The sequence below is a fragment of the Cnephaeus nilssonii genome (genome assembly GCF_951640355.1).
Source record: "Cnephaeus nilssonii genome assembly, chromosome: 12".
In the NCBI taxonomy this organism is placed as follows: domain Eukaryota; kingdom Metazoa; phylum Chordata; class Mammalia; order Chiroptera; family Vespertilionidae; genus Cnephaeus; species Cnephaeus nilssonii.
In genome coordinates, this window is record NC_137083.1 from 41064420 (window position 1) to 41081819 (window position 17400).

The 17400-nt window shown below is 46.9% G+C and overlaps 1 protein-coding gene and 1 long non-coding RNA gene across 2 annotated transcripts in view; one reads left to right on the forward strand and one right to left on the reverse strand.

The window, feature by feature from the left end:
* Positions 1–17166, forward strand: part of CDHR3 (cadherin related family member 3) — a gene marked incomplete at its 5' end in the record, with an annotated part of 57182 nt that extends 40016 nt beyond the window's left edge. Inside the window, 9 exons of the mRNA XM_079786089.1 lie at positions 1350–1448; positions 3233–3459; positions 5407–5578; positions 7139–7389; positions 9257–9438; positions 11506–11519; positions 12812–12843; positions 14835–14883; positions 16374–17166. Coding sequence (XP_079642215.1) covers positions 1350–1448; positions 3233–3459; positions 5407–5578; positions 7139–7389; positions 9257–9438; positions 11506–11519; positions 12812–12843; positions 14835–14883; positions 16374–16681 — 1334 coding nt within the window. The 3' untranslated portion in view covers positions 16682–17166. The remainder of the gene's footprint in view (positions 1–1349; positions 1449–3232; positions 3460–5406; positions 5579–7138; positions 7390–9256; positions 9439–11505; positions 11520–12811; positions 12844–14834; positions 14884–16373) is intronic.
* On the reverse strand, positions 14–16466 carry LOC307108261. Its single transcript, XR_013814292.1, has 3 exons — positions 16164–16466; positions 9272–9416; positions 14–852 (listed from the first exon to the last, which is right to left on the reverse strand). It is a non-coding gene; the product is annotated as an uncharacterized lncRNA (long non-coding RNA).
* Positions 17167–17400: the final 234 nt, after the last annotated feature.

Here is a 17400-nt window from a genome sequence, read left to right on the forward strand (position 1 = left end):
GCGACTAGACTGCCAGGCAGTACTCAGCTCAGTGTTGGGCTGGGTGTTTGTGTTAAAGAGGAGACTTCAGAAAACCCAGAAACTTGGGAATCAGCCCTGCTTCCGTCGCCAAGCACACTGAAGTGGTCTCCAGGCTATTCTTCGGTGTCACCTTCTAAAATCTCAAGCTTCTGCTGCCCCCCCTACCCTGCCCCCATCCCACTGGTGCTGCTCTAATGCAGAACCTCCTCTTTCTTGGCTGAATTACAACATTTGAGAATCTTTAACACCTTAAGGGCCCTGTCAGTCACTGGTGACTGACTATACTTTCCTTCCGGGAGACAAAACAGGCTGGGCGCTTAACGTGTTAAGGATCTCTCTGACTTTGTCTTGTCCCTTTCCAAAGCATCCTCCACATTTCTGACAGTGATTTTTAGGAAATGCGAACGTCATCATATTACTTTCTGGCTTAAAGCTCTTGAGTGTCTCCCCATAGCTGTCAAGTTCAAGTTCTAATTCTTTGGCACACAAGGACTTTTATCATTCGGCCCTTGCCTAATTCTCTAGCTTCAGGTCCAGCCGCTTGCTTCTAAACCCCCTTTTTTCTAACTAGGCCAAACAACTTGCCGTTTTTCTGACTGAATCATGCAGTTTATACCTTGATATCCACGCACATGCCTAGAATCACACCCCCATGACCCCCCTCCCCTCATTTGTCTAGCTCTAATGATCTTTGTGAAGCTCAGCTTGCACTTCCTCTGGCTTCCGTAGTGACCTGTACATGTGTTTATCAGAAGGAACTGCCTGAAGCATCTTGAAGGCAGGAACTTCCAGGTCTTATTCTCCTTGCATTCTCAATATTTTGCACAGCACCTGTTACACAGAAAATGCTTTTAAAATCCTATATAATAAAAGCCTAATGTGCTAAGTGTCTGGTCATCTGGTTGGCCATTCAACTAATCAAAGCATAATATGCTAATGATATGCTAAGACTGCTCAACTGCTCACTATGACGTGCACTGACCACCAGGGGGCAGACACTCTGACTGGTAGGTTAGCTTGCTGCTGGGGTCCTGCTGATTGGGACTGAGTGAGATGGGCCAGACACACCCTGGAACCCTCCCGCAGTCCCTCCCCAGCTGGCCAACCTCCCTCGTCCCTCCCTGGCCCTGATCGTGCATCAATGGGGTCCCTGGGCCTGGCCTGCGTTCTCTCACAATCCAGGCTGAGGGACCCGTCCCATTTCCCCCCCGCCCCCCACACACACACCCCCAGTGCACAAATTTTGTGCACCGGTTCTCCAGTGTTTAATAAACAAGTCAATGAGAATATAATACTGTGATTTAATTTTTTTCTATTTCTCTTTTTAGATAACATCTACATTTATGTCCTAACAAGCCCAGAAAATGAGTTTCCTCTTGTCTTTGATCAACCATCCTATGTCTTTGACGTGTCAGAAATAAGTCCAGGTGAGTAATAGATGAGAAACAGGCCACAGTGCTCTTGACAGACTCCAACCAGACGCGCACTCGGCGGAGGGGAGGTTCCGTTCCAGAGGCCCTGAGTGGTGTTGTGCACAGCGATTCACAGCTGAATCAAGTTTATTGCATCTCTTATTCTTTTTAAATCGTCCTCACTGCTGAGGAGCCCTTCAGGTGAACTCTAGATTTTGAAAACTGTTGATTAAACTGCATTTCTCTGAAACCCCTGATTGCTTACCTGAGTGCTTGATTCCCCTAATCCTCCTTTGTTGTAGTCTAAGTTTTCCCTGGGTCTCCACTGTGATGTTTATCTAGCTCATTCGGAGAATTGAAATTTAAAATTAGAGAAAAGGTTTCCCATTTCTAGAGTTCCTTCATTTAAAAACAAAATAAAGGCATCTTCTCTCCCTTATTAGGGTTCACTGGAGGCCTCTTTTTTGCCCTTTACAATGCCTGGATTTCTGCAGGCTCTTCCCCTTTAAAGAGGGGACTCCCTACTCACCCCACCCCCACCCCTTTTCTTTCAGTTTGAAAGTGGTCCGGTTAACTCCAGTATTCAGTTTTTGATCCTTTTATCATGGACACTTCTATATTTAAAACAAAAAGCTAAACCAAAACACTCCTAAAATTATCTCCTCTCCATTTTATTCTCTCGTTATGATGGTATCTATTTCCTGACATTAAGTTTTAAACAAAAACCTCAAAAGAGGGTCTAAAGGCAACGGTTTTAATTCTTTATCCCTTACCCGGTGCCTAACAAGTGCAATAGGAATAGGCTCTTTATCAATTCAGAGATCTCCCTCCAGTTATTGATCCCCTACTTTGAGTCAAGCGCTTGGTGCTGGGGTTATGTAGTTGAGTGAGAGAAGGTTTCTGCCCTTGAGGAGTAAAACTTATGAAAACGGACTTCCACACAACAAGCAAGCCAGGACTGCAGCAGTCCCACCAACAAGGTTTGTAAAATAAACAAAATGGAACAGCATTTAAAAACCGATACCCTGTAATGTAATATCTAATCACTAGGGTGTACACTGGAAACTAATATAATACTGTATGTCAACTAATTGAAAAATATAAGAATGATTAAAAATCTTTAAAAAATCTATATTCTGTCATCCTACATTAATAAACTCTTACAAATTGCTTATTTTTTGCCCGGTTTGGCTCAGTGGATAGAGTGTGGGCCTGCGGACTGAAGGGTCCCAGGTTCGATTCCAGTCAAGGGCACATATCTCGGTTGCAGGCTCCTCCCTGGCCCAGGCCCTGGTCAGGGGTTGTGCAGGAGGCAACCCATCCATGTGCCTCTCTCACATCAATGTTTCCCTCTGTCTTTCCCTCTCTTTTCCACTCTCCCTAAAAAAAAATCAATGGAAAAATATCCTCGGGTGAGGATTAACAAAAAACAATACAAACAAAAAATTGTTTATTTTTCATCTCATGTATTACAGAAAATGTGAAAAATACAAAAGACTTTTAGAACGCTCTTTGCGGTGTTGCGTATGGTAGCATAATGACTGGCGATGTTGGAATCTACAAAAAGGTGTGGATTGTCTCTTACGCCTCCCGGTATGGCTTGGATCACAGGACCAGTGACCTAGTGGGTGTTTGTTAGCATAATCTGAATTTAATAGAACTGAAGACATAAAACATACAGAGTTTGAACAGTAAAGGGACCTCCAAAAGCCTTTCTGCCCTAGCAGAGAGGGTGTCTGCTCCTGGACCCTCCCTGCACCCCCAGAGCAGAACTAATCTCGGGTACTTTGTTCTTCCAGCCAGAGCCCGGATTGGACAGGTGCAGGCCGCTGACAAAGACTTCCCCCAGAGCAGCACTGTGTACTCCATCTCCACTGGGGGGGCCAGCCCCCAGTACCCAAGCATATTTTGGATTAATCCCCAAACAGGAGAGCTCCAGCTGGTGACTAAAGTGGACTATGAAACAACCCCCACCTATATTCTCAGCATCCAGGCCACCAACCACGAGGACACCAGCTCAGTCACTGTGAGTGGGTCTGTTCTGGTGCGTTCACGCCAGCCTGAATGGCTGACATAGGGTGTCTCTGGCACCCTCCAGATGTGAAGATATCTTAATAGGGCACACCCTCCAGATGTGACAGGAAATGACTAGTGGCGTCCAGGACACCACAACCGGACTCACAGAGCGGTGTCCAGGAAATAAAGATTGACGCCCATGTGTGTGGGTGACTGGGAGGAGCGCTGAGATCGATGGTCTCTCTGCGGGACAAGTGTCCTCTTGTTGCCCTTTAAAGAACCCCGTGCTTTCACAGTGGGCTGGCGGTGAGATGCACGCTGCCACAAGTGGGGTGTGGTTTTGTAGCTATGCCTGTCCTCCCCGCTCCCAGTAGCTTTGCTGTGTTCCTACCCTACCCCCATCACACCAGATGAGGTAGACCTTAAAATGCTGTGGCTTGACTGGGGCTACCCTTCTTCTCAACCTCTGATGCTGAGAACCTGGTTAAATGCAGACTCTGAGAAGGGCCTGAGAGTCTGCATTTCCAACAGGCTTCCAAGGGGTGCTGTTGCCCCTGGTCCAGGCCCGCATTTGGAGTAACAAGGTTTAACAGGTCTGTGCTGTCAGTGGTTAGGGTTATCTGGGAATAATATGATGGCCACAAGGACATCTTGTTCTTTCCCATTAGTAAAGTGAAAAAGCATAAGGCAAAAGGAACTCTCAGCTAGCAGCAGGCAGCCCTGTGTGATAGAGAAAATGACTGGAGACAGAGTTCATTTCTCAACTTTGATCCCAATTTTCCAAGGGGGGTCTGAGCCGTGCTTATCTTCGTGTCCCAATTTCTCAATCTTTTAAATGAAAAGTCACCCGATCACCCAAAGCCTGACTAGTCCAGCTCCTCTCATGACTTGCTTTGAATTAACTGGACGATGGTTTTAATGATGCGTGAGGCTCGGCATTGCCTGCTGAGGGAGAGACGTGCTAAGCTGGGGATAATTGTAGTGTTTGTTAGGCCGGCTTTTTGAAAAAAAAAAAAAATGAATGGACTCCACTCTGGGAGCTGACTGGAGTGAACATTTCAATTTATTCCAGGTCTCGGAAATTGTTGAAATCCCCAAATTTCAAAGGTAGAATAAATTTGACTCAAAATTCGTAAGCTTTTCAAAAGGGTGATGATCACATAAGTCCCTTTCGGGGCCGACAGTCGATGATTCTGTGCTGGCAGGCGTCCCAGTCCATATTCCAATCCGCCAGGCATAAAAGACAGCAGTGAAAGAGAATAGCCTGGCCCTGCTTGTGGCAGGTGATCACCACCCGCTTAGTGCGCTCTAATAGCCCAGGCTACGCCAGGTTCTCTCGTTTCATCCCAGAGGTTCTCTACCCTGGCTGTGTACTAGAATCAGCTGGGGAACATAAAAAAAGGTACCCAGGCCTCACCTTGCAGAGAGTCCAATTTATTTGGTCTGGAGTGGGGCTAAGAAAGTAGAGCCAGGGTTGAGAGCCATTGCTCAATATTCCAAAGTTAAAGATGCCACTTCCAATTCACAAGGGCAGGGAGCAAGGAAGTACAGAGGCTCACCGTAAACCCATCATGGTTCCTGGAAAAACAACCCAGCATTACCTGGGGATGAGCCCCATGTGTCTAGGTGCATTTACGTGGGGCTCTATGAATGTATACATAGATTATGCACATGTGCACACACACAGAGTACAGAAGTTAATAGTGTAAGACGTGGAGTAGGACGGGCCTGTGTTCAAACCCCAGTTCTGGAACTCACCAGCTGAATGGCCTTGGGTCAATTACCTAATCTCTCTAAGCCTCAGTTTCATCATCTGTAAAATGGGAATGATCACATCATCCATCTCCGGAAAGGTTAAATGAGCTAGACCACAAAAGCGCAGAGCCCCGGGCCTGGCACACAGGAAGCACTCAGTCAGTTTTAGCTGCTAACAATGGCCACCTTCTTGCTGTTCCAGGTTACTGTTAACGTCCTGGAAGAAAATGATGAAAAGCCAATTTGTATCCCAAACTCTTATTTCCTGGCCATCCCAGTGGATCTGAAAGTTGGCACAAACATTCAAAATTTCAAGCTGATGTGTACCGATCGTGATTCCAGCCCCAGGTCCTTTCGTTACTCCATTGGCCCAGGTATGGTACCTGACATGGCCTGGCTCCTGGGGTTGGAGGCCTTAGCTGCTCGCTGGTCATGGAGAATGGGTGGGGGGCCTGTGCTCTCATGCTGATCTGGGCACAGTGTGTATGGGTGTGGGGTTGTAAATGAGGAAAGCAGGGATAAGGAGCACACTGGTCCCAGTGCCTCCCAGTCCTCATCTTGGCTTCCCCTTCTCTTCACCTAACTCCTCCCAGATTCCCACACAAGGCTGCCCAGAGGTCCAATAGAGGATGTATGCCACTGATGGTGACCCCCAAATTCCAAGACTATCACATGATTCATGAGTATTATTAGTGTAGTTAAAAATTTTTTTTAGTCCAACTGCTCGACCTGCAAGCTTATAATGGGGGCAGGGAATCCCAGTCCTCTCTCTGGATAATAATAGATTAAATAGATTATATGCATTTTAAATGTATCCTCAGGAATTCTCTTCTGCTCCATTCATTTGCTCTCTTTAAAAATATACCACTGTGGGGTCGGGGGTGGGGGGTAGCAAACGGGGTGGCGGTGGGGAGGGAGAAGAGCACCCCTCAATGGAAATGAGACCAAAATAGCTCATCTAATGAAGTGCTGGGGTCAGAGATTTAAACCCAAACAAGCAGAACAATTCCAAGTGAAAGACTAAAAACCCATCTTGGCCGCCTGCTGAGCCCTGGTGAGCATGAACTCTGAACAGCAGGGAGCCTCTTGAGCAGGCTGTGTCACAAAACCAGGGGCACAGGCAGCCTGGAGACTGCAGTTGCCAAAGATGGAAATAACACATACTGAGAACGCTCAGGCCTTTATGGAGCACTTCGCTGCTAAGGGAGTAAAAATTGCATCATCTCCTGCTCCATTTACTGGTTTTCAGTCGGTAATGAGTCTGGAGCCACTGGAGGAATGAGCAAAGGCTGCTTGGGCGGGCAGCCTTCCTGCCCTGTTCCCTAAGCTGTGAGCCCTGAGCCCTCACAGACTGCAGGGGGGAGGTGGGAATGGGGTAGATTCAGGAGGGCCCGGGACTGCAATCCCTGCAAAGCCAGGAGACACCTTCCTTCAGAGGAACTCCAGGGACATATGTCACCAGTTCTGTGTGGCCCACCAACTTCCATGAAAGTCATGAAGTGAACTTGGCCTATGGCTAGGGATGTGGCCCTCTCTACTCTTTTGTGCCCACTTATTGGTCTGAGAGCAAGTTACATGTGGTTACCAAATAAATGCTGCACGATAAAGATTGGCTAGAGAGGCCGCACCAGGATTATGAAATCTCTGTCTGATGCTCTGCAAGATAGCAGCCATTCTCCTGGGACAGGGGTGCTGTTGTCCTTTTCTGCTCTCATCCTCGTTGCAGCCACACTGGTTGTGAGCAGGAGTTTCTTTATACTAATGGAACTTTCTGGTACAGACAAGGCCAATATTGTAACCCTGGTGCATCAGAAGTAGTCTACACAGAGATATGGACGTTTGTGGAAAAGACTGGATGGAGTTTTCCTCCAAACATTTGTTTCTCACTCTCTTTTCTTCCTTTGCCCCAAATCCTTGTCTCAAATCTCATTTAGGCAATGTCAACGGTCATTTCACCTTTTCTCCCAATGCTGGGTCCAACATCACACACCTGGTCCTTGCAACTCGTTTTGACTATCCTGGTGGGCTTGACAAGACCTGGGACTACAAGCTACTTGTCTACATAACTGATGACAACTTGCTGTCTGGCAGGAAGAAAGCTGAGGCCCTGGTTGAAACAGGGACAGTGACACTGAGTATTAGCGTCATTCCTCATCCAACCACGATTGTCATTACGACCCCCAGGGTAAGGATTTTGGGACCTGCACTCCTCAGTTAGATCCTTGTGATTAACGTCGACGGAGCCCTTTGACCCAGGAGAAATATGTGGGTTGGCTGAACAGAGTTGAGGTGTTAGGATGTTGTCAGAAATGGCACCCATGGGCTAAATTGGAGTAGTCACTGTGGGTAAATAGAGATCTGGCTGAGGCCTGAGACTTGTAGAACCATTAACTTTTCCTCTTCTGCTAAATAAAGGAGTACACTTGTGTAGGAACTTGTGCTAGATCAGGTACTTGCCGGCTGTGGTACAGGAGACAATTTTCATGGGCATGTGGCTAGCTGCTACCTTCACAAGCCCTTCTCTGCTTGCTCTTAAGGGCCATGAAGTCTGTGTGTGAGAGCAGGTAGCCGCCAGGTGCTCTTCTCCACTTCTTTTGAAGAGTTATCATGCACCAATCTGTACCCTACTCCCCATCTTCACTCCATCAAAGTTAATTCATTCAATCTACAAGGATTGATTTAACACCTATGATATGCCATTCATTTTGGTGAACAAGCCCAACATGATCTCTGCTCTCGTGGAATTTATAATCTGGGTCAGTTGCTCTCAAAGTGTGGTCCCTGACCAGTGGCATCTGCATCACCTGGACATGTGTTAGAAATGCACATTCCCGGGCTCATTCCAGAATATTAGAGTTATATATAACTCTAATACCTCACCCAACCATGATCATCACCACAACCTCACAGAAAGGACATTGGAACCTGGAACCCCCAGACCTAATAGATCAGAGACTCTGGGGGTGGGGCCCAGCAATCTGTGTTTTTAAACTCTGGGATTCTCATGGGTGCTAGTTTGAGAGCAACCGATTTAAAGGGGGAGACATTACAAATACATGCAATTTAATAAAGGCATGCGATTTAATAAAATAACTAGAGATTGTGACAAATGGTAGGAAGAAAAATAAGCAGGCACCGAAAGAGAACCAGTGTGACGAAGGGAGGGAGATCTGGACTCTGACAACAGGACCCGCTCGGAGGAACCGACTTATATTTGTGCTGACTCTTTTGTCCCCTTTCCTTCTGTTCCCAGTAAAAGTCACGCCCTTGGTCGGCAGCCCCACACTTGTAGTATGCCAAAGGAATGGTAATCAAAACCTTAGAAAATCACCTATGACACATGGTCAAATTTTGCCTCTCAGTCTTACCAAGAGTAGGTTAACATTCATTTTCCAGATGCTTGAGTCCGTATTACCCCAGTGAATGGAGGCATAAGGTAACCTTAAGGGTTTTCATTTGTAGTAGGAGTCAGTAAGCTCCTGAGTGAGGAATTGCCACATTCCTGGGGCTTACAGCATGACCCAGTTGTGGCATGCACACTCCTGAAATCCCCATCGCTTGTTAATCTGTCTCCCACTCTAAGAAGCAAGCGCTGAGCTTGAGGTTTCACTGTGATATCAGCCCACTCACCTGGCAGTGCAGCTCGTAGTGAGTGAACACCAACAAACCTACCAAAGTGTTACAAAAAACAACTTTCGTGGCTCATGCCTTCCCAGTGAGAGACAACGGCGCTATTAGTCCCTGAGCTATGCCATTTTGGGGCAGGGAAAAAAGCCAATGGAATTTTTAGCTTTTGGGAAGGGGAAGAAAGACAGAGAATAAAATTAGGCCTAGAGTTGCTTTCCAGTTCCCTAAATTTTCTGTGCTTTGATCTAATTGATTTCTGGAAAGACTATAAATAGGGCAATGGGTTGTTGAAGCAACAAGAACTATGCACACAAAGATGTCCCATTTATAGAACAAGAACAAAGAGTGAAATAAACACTGGGGAGGTGCTGATGTCAAGAATGTCACCACCCTCCACTCCCCCTCCCGCTTCTCTGTCATTCAAGCCCAGGATCACCTACCAGATCCGGAGGAAAAACGTTTATTCTCCATCGGCATGGTATGTGCCTTTTGTCATCACGTTGGGCTCCACATTGCTTCTGGTTCTCCTGGTGGCTCTGATCATCCAGTTGGCCAAAGCCATCCACAGACACTGTCCCTGCAAGACTGGGAAGCACAAGAAACCTCTGTAAGTTGCCGGTGGACTGGGCCCTTCCCACAACTTCCTCTGGGACACTGTTTCCAGTGATGTCAGGCAGAGGAGATAGAGAATTCGAATTCCTTTACAGGGTAGAGAGGCTGCCTGGTGTGAAGGAAGGAAAGGGACACATGGGGAAAGAATCCTAGCTGCCCTTAGTCACGGTGTACCCTCTTCCTCACCCGCTGGGTCAGGAGACAGTTCCTTTGGTTTTCCTGGGCACTGCCCTGTCCTCGATGTGTTTGTTCTCAAAGAAGTTGGGTTTCAACCCCTCGGCGACTTGCCCTGGATACATGCTTCAGAAAAAAAAGCCCAACTGTGAGTAGTGTTAGATATGCTGTGCTCATCTTTGTAGAATATTTAAAGGATGGAATAGAATTAGAGGAAGCACAAAAAACTGATAAGGAAATTAAGCTTTCGGCTCCAATGATTCAATTGGGCTTTCGTGTAACTAAATAATCATTGTTCTTTTACACATGGCCCTGATCTCGAACTCTCTAGGGCTGTAAATACAGACCTGTTTCCTCTCCCGCCTACTCTCCACTAACACACCTCTAACTGCAACGCCCTGCAGGGGCTCTTTTACTGGCCACGTGAGGTACGAGAGTGAAGGAAGAGATCACTAGATTGTTATAAACTTCCCCAGAGCCAGTTTCTTGAGTTTCAGAAGCTCTTACAATTAGAACGGGGTGGTTCAGAGCCTGGGCTTTGGCCTTGGATAAGGCCTGGGTTCAAATCTTAGCTCTACCATTTTCTAGGTATATGTCTTTAGGCAAGTGGCAGCCTGTGTCCTTTTTTGAAAACTAAACAATTAAGTGAGCAAATGCAAAGAAAGCACTAAGTACTGTTCCTGATATAAATGCTTCAATACACTGTTTTTTAAAAGCGTGTCGTATTATTTTTCATGGCTCATTGAGCTCAGGATTCTAGATTCGCAGTTTAGCAATAAGCCCAAGAATCTTATGGTGTTGGGAACTTGTGTTTTAGAATTTCTCACTGGCAAAAGAAAGGGGTGATAAGACTCATGTGCCTTTTAAAGGTATTTTGAAGACTAACTAGTACTGTCAAATAATCTAAAATCTATGGATGAGCGACTCAGAATAAAACTGTAAGGCATTAGCATAAAGATGTGCTTTGCATTTTGCCATATTTATTGGGGAAGTTGCTATTGGCAACCTTGACTTCAAGGTAAGAAATCCTTTAGCATCTGCTGAAATTTAAAAAAGGCATTTTTGTTTGGACTCTACTCACAAATTGATTTGGGGGAAAAAAAAATTGGCTCCAAAAAGTGATGTTTAAACTTGTAAGGATGGTGGTACTCTGTAGTGGGATTTGAGCAGAAGTTCTTAAAGCAAGTCAGTTATCCAAATTGCTGCAACTCACAAGCAATTTATGGTTAAATGTTCAATATGCACCGTGTACCTGTTTGCTTTAACTTACATTCTAAATATTAGTCATTTTCAACATGGTTGACTTAAAAAAGAAAAACTCGCTAGTAATTCAGACTCAGACCTGCTTTCTCTGGAAATTAGTTATACCACGTGGAAGCCAACGTTTGTTCAATAGCAAACTAGAATAAAATCAGAGAATCCAAGGTTATCAGGGAAAGGGTCTTAGAGTCCAAGGCCAGCTCTTTGTGTTACCAGAATCCGAGGTGTAGCTGCCAGCCCTTGAACCACCCTGCTGGGAGCTAACACCTCTGCTCAGCTAGCTACTAGGGAGAAGAATGGGGCAGGAAGAATTGCCGGTCCGTCTGATTGGGTTGTTAAGCCTCATCCAGTTGTCAGAGAGGATGTTTTCCCTGAAGTTCTATAAAGCAATAATTTTCAAACTTATCGAACTCTCAGAACCTCCTTAGTCCCAAACCAAGAGTGATGGAGCTGCTCTGTTTGGAGCAAGGGTGGGAGCCCAGCCTCCAATTTAGTCCCCATCCCTGGCCCCTTTCAGTCAACTCCTGAATCCCAGGGAACACAGTTGCCCAAAGGCCCCCGTGTTATGAGTGTACGAGTACAGAATGCTCTCAGATTAATTCTTGTTCATTCCTTTTCCCCCACATAGGGTGAAGAAAGGAGGTATGTATGGTGCCTACTCCCTTTGTTGCTGTCATTATTATTATTATTATTAGCATCATCATCATTTTGCTGGTTCTGTTGTAGTACATAAAAGGGCTCTGACTTGGCATAGAATCAGGATGCAATCCTGTCTGGGTGGGTTTTTAGCCTCATCACCCATGGGTGGAATGAAACTGAGGTCAGGCCTAGCTGGAGAAAAGGAAGGTCAGGATACACGGTGCCGTTGGCCCACTCAAGTCACTCATTTTGGCCCCGCCTCTTCCCTACCCAGAATCACTTCTAATCAGCTCAACCTAAGCACCTAGAGGTCCATTCCCCACTGGGTGGGACAGGATCGAAGAATTCTCTGTGGGTTAAATACAGACAGTATCTACTCTCTGCTGACCCCTCCTGAGGACAGCTCATGCTCTCTATTGGACAGATGCCTCTTTTTAAAGGACAAATGATACTTTATTCTGAGATTGTAATGGATTTTATTATTTCCCAAGTTATTTAGGTCAGGCTAGTTAAAAGGGGGGGGATGGTGCAGTCATATGGGCTGGGAGAACAGAATGATTTCAGGGACGTTGGTGAATTGAGCAAGGTCGATCTGACCAACTCCAAGCCTAAGGAGATGTCGCCACCTGGTCCCAACAAGTTGTTGCCTCAAGGAGAACCCAGGCCATGGGGAGAGACAGAACAAAAAATTGGAAAATGTGTTTTTAAAAAACGATTGTTTTAATCACTCCAATCATAGGTTTGTGTGTTTGACATGCACACGGCACATCTGAGCAGGATTAGAAATTTAATTGTAATGGTTATTAATCATATCAAATGGGATGATTTAAATAAATGAGATTTTCACAAACGGTCTCCCACCCTAGTTCCTTTTTTAAAAGGGCATAGGGAACGGATACAAGGAATCCCCACATTATGAACAAATATATCAACTCTTTCTTTCTTTCTTACCTATAACTTATTTAAAACTAAATCCCATTTAAAAACTAATTTCTTAGGTCCAATAATAATAACAAGCTGGAAAAAGAGCAAAAAAGTTTTTTGTTTTGTTTTTTAATTCTACTTATTGTGTGTATTGTGTGTGTGTGTGTGTGTGTGTGTGTGTGTGTGTGTGTGTGTGTGTGTTTCTGAGGAGATGGAAAGCCATCAACAAACATGTCTACAGAGAAAAATTTTTGCCGTGTCTGCCATTCTGATTTCAAAGCCTGTTTAAGAGAAATCCCATGTGGAGGTAGAATTTTAAGGTCAATTTAGTGTCCAAGAAGCTTAACTTCTGTCTGTTCTATTCCCTGCAGAAATGAAGAGCACAAAGAGAGAAGTGGTGGTGGTAAGCTTGGCTGGCCACGGGGCACCTGGCTGGGTGGAGGGTTGTGGGGGGCTCCTGTCCCCCTCCCAGGCAGGCCCTGCCACAGCCTCGAGGGGTGTTTATCATTCAGGGAAATGCTTGTATTTGGCCACTGGAACAGATTGCTGTGTGACGTGCTCCTGGTAGAATTTGTTCCCTCCACTGAACATGTCTGCTGATATATTTGCAGAAGAACTGGATTTCATAAATATTGAATAGTGGTGTTTATTATCTACACCAGCTCTCCAGGAGAGTGAGTTGGGGAAGAGGAGCTTAAAGACCAATATTTAAGCTTTAGCCTTCAATAGGATTTCTTTCCTTTGCCCTTCCATAACCTTGTGGAAAAAGTGATAGAGAAAGTGCAGTTCTTGGGTCTAGGACTAGCTCTGCCCACTTGGACATATGATCTTGCAGACTCCCTTAGCCTCCTTTTAAAAAAATATTTTTATTGATATTCTTTGGAGAGAAAAGAAGGGAGAGGGAGAGAAACATCTTTGTGAGAGTGGAACATTGATCGGCTGCCTCCCGTACACTCCAACCAGGGATTAAGCCACAACCCTGGCATGTGCCCTAATCAGGAATCGAACCTTTTGGTGCATGGGACGATGCCCAACCAATTGAGCCACACTGGCCAGGACTCCCTCAGCCTCTTTAAGCTTTAGCTTCCGCATCTGTGAAATGGGAGTGAGGATGCCTGCCCGGAGATAACAGGTGGGGAGATATTTTGGAAAATGCTAAGAGTCACACAAATGCCAAGTGTGATAGCTGGAGAGTTACTCCCCCTTTACTGCCTTGCTTTTCTTTTACTGAATGATGACACTTGAAGAAGACACCCCTCTACACACACCTCCCCCAACCTCTAATAATAAGACTTTGTTATGATCCCAGGCCCATAACTTTGGGGAATGATAAGCACAGCCAGGGGGACAATTCAGTGCACTGGAATTTTTGCTTCAGGCTCATCAGCTAAGTATTTACATGTGTCGGTCTTGATAGAAACAAGAAGAAGAGATGATCTCTTGTTTCCAGGTCTTATTATCTAAGGCAAGTACCCTTCATTCAGAGACTGCCTCAGACTTATGTAATATTAAATTAATCAATTAAATAAAAAAATATCCATGACCATAAAAAGTGGGGCTGCTGAGCTGATTAAATCGATGAAACCCATCCAGTCTGCATTTCCTCTCTCTTCCGTGCTGGGGAGCGGTGGACAAGTGAGTAAGTGTTGGCGTAAGTGATAAATACTGGGATTGAAGGGCCCACGAAACTCCAAACACAGTCCTCATCAGCATGCCAAAGAATGACACCCTTGGAGGACACCGTGTGAGGGAAGAGAGCGTTCCAATGGGGTCGGAGGTCAGGTCCTAGAGGGTGGCACAGAGAATGGATCAGGGGAGAGAAAGCTATGGAGCACAGGGCTTAGGCAAGGCAGGCCAAGCCCTGATGCAACGCTGCACTGACTTCAGGGACACAGCCAGAGCCCAGGGTGGGAGCACGTGGGTGCTCATCTGTGCCTGCCTCCCACGTCTGCCTGACAGCGGGCTTAGGCAAGGCAGATCTTAGCCGGTGTTTATAGCATTTCTGCTCTTTCTTCTATGCAGCTTAGACACCTTTTACTCAGGATGCTTTCTGACCCCCGAGTCTGGGCTAAATGTCCTCCTCCCACTCCCACCTGCATCCCCATAGCTTCCTCTATCTCCTCCCCCCCCCTCATTTAGCCCTTCTCACTCCGTATTGTAGTGCCTGTATGTCAGTGGCTTCCACTTGATTGCAAGCTCTGTGCGGGCAGTAACCACTCCTGCCTGTTCACTGCTGTGTCCCCAGCATCTAGCACGGTGCCCATCGAGTAAATAAGTGCCCAGAAGGCCCTGGGTAAGAATCTGAGGCTGTGAGGACGTGGCCTTGCCTGGGAGGAGGATTGTGCTTGATAGTGTGTGAGGTTGTGCTGGAAGCTGTCTCTCTTCTCTCCGTAGCAAACAATCCAGATGAGCACTGTCTTTGATGGCGAAGCCACAGACCCAGGTAACTAAGGGGCAATGCCTCCCATTAGGGTGTTCTGCATATTCCAGGCTGGTAGAACCTTGTCCAATGTCATGCCCTTACCTCAGTTTTGATCCGTTTGGTCAGCTATACCGCGCTGACCCTTCTAGGCTGCAGTACAAAGTGGGACCAGCTCTGAGCTGAGCTGGTTTGCAGACACGTGATCGTGTGCGAGGCCTCAGAGGGTTTCCACCTCCAGGCTCCTACTCAAGGACCATGCCACTGTCTAGCCTCCCTTTCTAAATCACAAACCAAGTCAAGGGACTGGTGAATTCAAGAACCTCCATTTTCCCCCCCATGCTCATTGGGACTGAGCCTCCACCCCTGATCCTTTCTGAATGCTTCCAACGCCATCCTATGTGGAAGTGAGAGATATGGAGAAATGGGACGGATGGCTTCTTTTTTCCCTAGACCAGGGCCAAGAATTTCTTCTTGGTTGGCAAGATAAACAGAAGGTAAAGCTGGCCTCCAGAGCTCTCCTCACCCCCATGAAATCAGCTCCAAATTTAGCTCCTTTACACACATCCTTCCACTTACAAAGGCTCAATTATAGACATGAATAAAGGGAAGGAAACCACATTCAGGAGGCAAGTGTGCTGGCTCCCTGCCACGCTCACAGGCAAAGGGCTCGGTCGTCCTCGGAAGGAGGATGGCTCCTCTCCAGGACGGGCTGCTGCCGCTGCTGCTGGAATTAAATTTCCCTCTATTATTAGGTACTTGTTACCATAATGTGCCCACATTAGCATAAGTGCTGGTGGATCCTCAGCGGAGAGGCCAGCGCTGCATGGAGATGGCAGGTGCAGGGGCTCGCCTGAAGCTCCGAGGGAAAGGCCGGGGGGGACCAGGGCCGGCGCTCTGTGTTTGTGTGTTTGAAGCAGGAAGAAGGAAGAAGTGAGCCAACCGGACAAATGTGAACAGACACGTCAATTAGCGTCTGCTGGCTCCGACACAATAAAAATGGCTCCCCTGCTTCATCTCAACGGGGGCCAGATTTGTGTGTCTGTGTCCACAAACCTCTGCTACGCGAACATAAATACAAATCAAAGTCTTCTCCTCCTCTCTTGGTGAATGCCTTTTAATGGCAGGCATTCCGGGGTCTTTTAAAACAAGTCAGAATGAGATGGGTAACCCCATTAGGGAGTGAACCTAATTTGTCCGAAGCTCCCATGGAGTTCCAGATTTATGTGGCCTCCTCATCTTGCAATTGAGACGGCCTGAGACTCCCTGAACCTTCCTACCCCCGGAGGCATAGTATTTGCTACCAGTGTGGTTGGAGCCGCGCAGCCGCGGGAAGGGCAGGCTGGTGAGGACTGTTTGCACTGTTCACAAGCGTGCTTTCCATCCCGGCGATTCTCAGATTCTCGCCTTCTGGCATTCTTCATCTGCTCCGGGGCTGGGGATGGACAGGGTGGAGATGGGGAGGAGAGAGTCATTTGTTTGCATGGTCATTGTATTCCTCCCCCTCCCCCCAGTTACTGGTGCAAAATATGAATTCAACTCAAGAACTGGAGCCAGAAAGTGGAAAGGTTCCTTAATGCAAATGTCAAATTGGAAAGAGTCCAGCCGCCAGGGAGCTGCTGCAAGCAGTGCTGTCTCCGCGGGAGGGACCGGGCCACCGAGGAGCACCGACAAGGAAGGAGATGGGCTGAGCGGCCAAGCACAGGCTGCGGATGCAGGCCCAGGTTCCCGAAACGACGACGATGGCAAGCCGGGCACCCCAAAGAACAGAGACCCCGCCCTCAAGAGCAGAGCTTCCCCCAAACCTCACCCAGGGAAGTAAGTACTGTGTGCTTGCTGGTCCCACAGAAGAGCAAGAGAGGGACCTCGACACTCTGAGGGGTGCTGCCTCCCCCTAAATTCTACGAGAGCCTATGAGGTGCCACGGGAGGAAAAATATGGCCTGAAGGGATTTGGAGACCCGGGGTCCCAAATGGGCTGTTTAAAACAGCACAAAAGGGTTTGATGGCATAGTTCCCTTTTCCTGAGACAGCACAGGAGAAATTGGTCTCAGGTCTCCGTGCCTCTAATCAGCTGGGCTGCTAACTTTTGGACATGGAATTATTGTGTTTCTTCTTCCCATTGATTGCTAGGAAGCTCCATTCAGTCCGTCCCTAGGAAGAACACAGAACTTTCTGATATTAATGCTGAGGACTACCCACACATCTGATTTCATCTTCTTTTCCTGCCTTCCTTTTAGCATTACCCAGAATTCTTCATTTATAAGTACAGTTCAACACCATCCACCTTTGTAAGTCACCTTAAATCTTTTTCAAAAGAAGCCATGCAGTGAAAAAGAAATGGGTGAAGCCCTAGCCGGCTTGGCTCAGTGGATAGAGTGTCAGCCTTCGGACTGAAGGGTCGAGGGTTCGTTTCCGTCAAGGGCATATGCCTGGGTTGTGGGCTCGATCCCCAGTAGGGGGCATGCAGGAGACAGCCAATCAATGATTCTCTCTCATCGTTGATGTTTCTATCTCTCTCTCCCTCTCCCTGCCTCTCTGA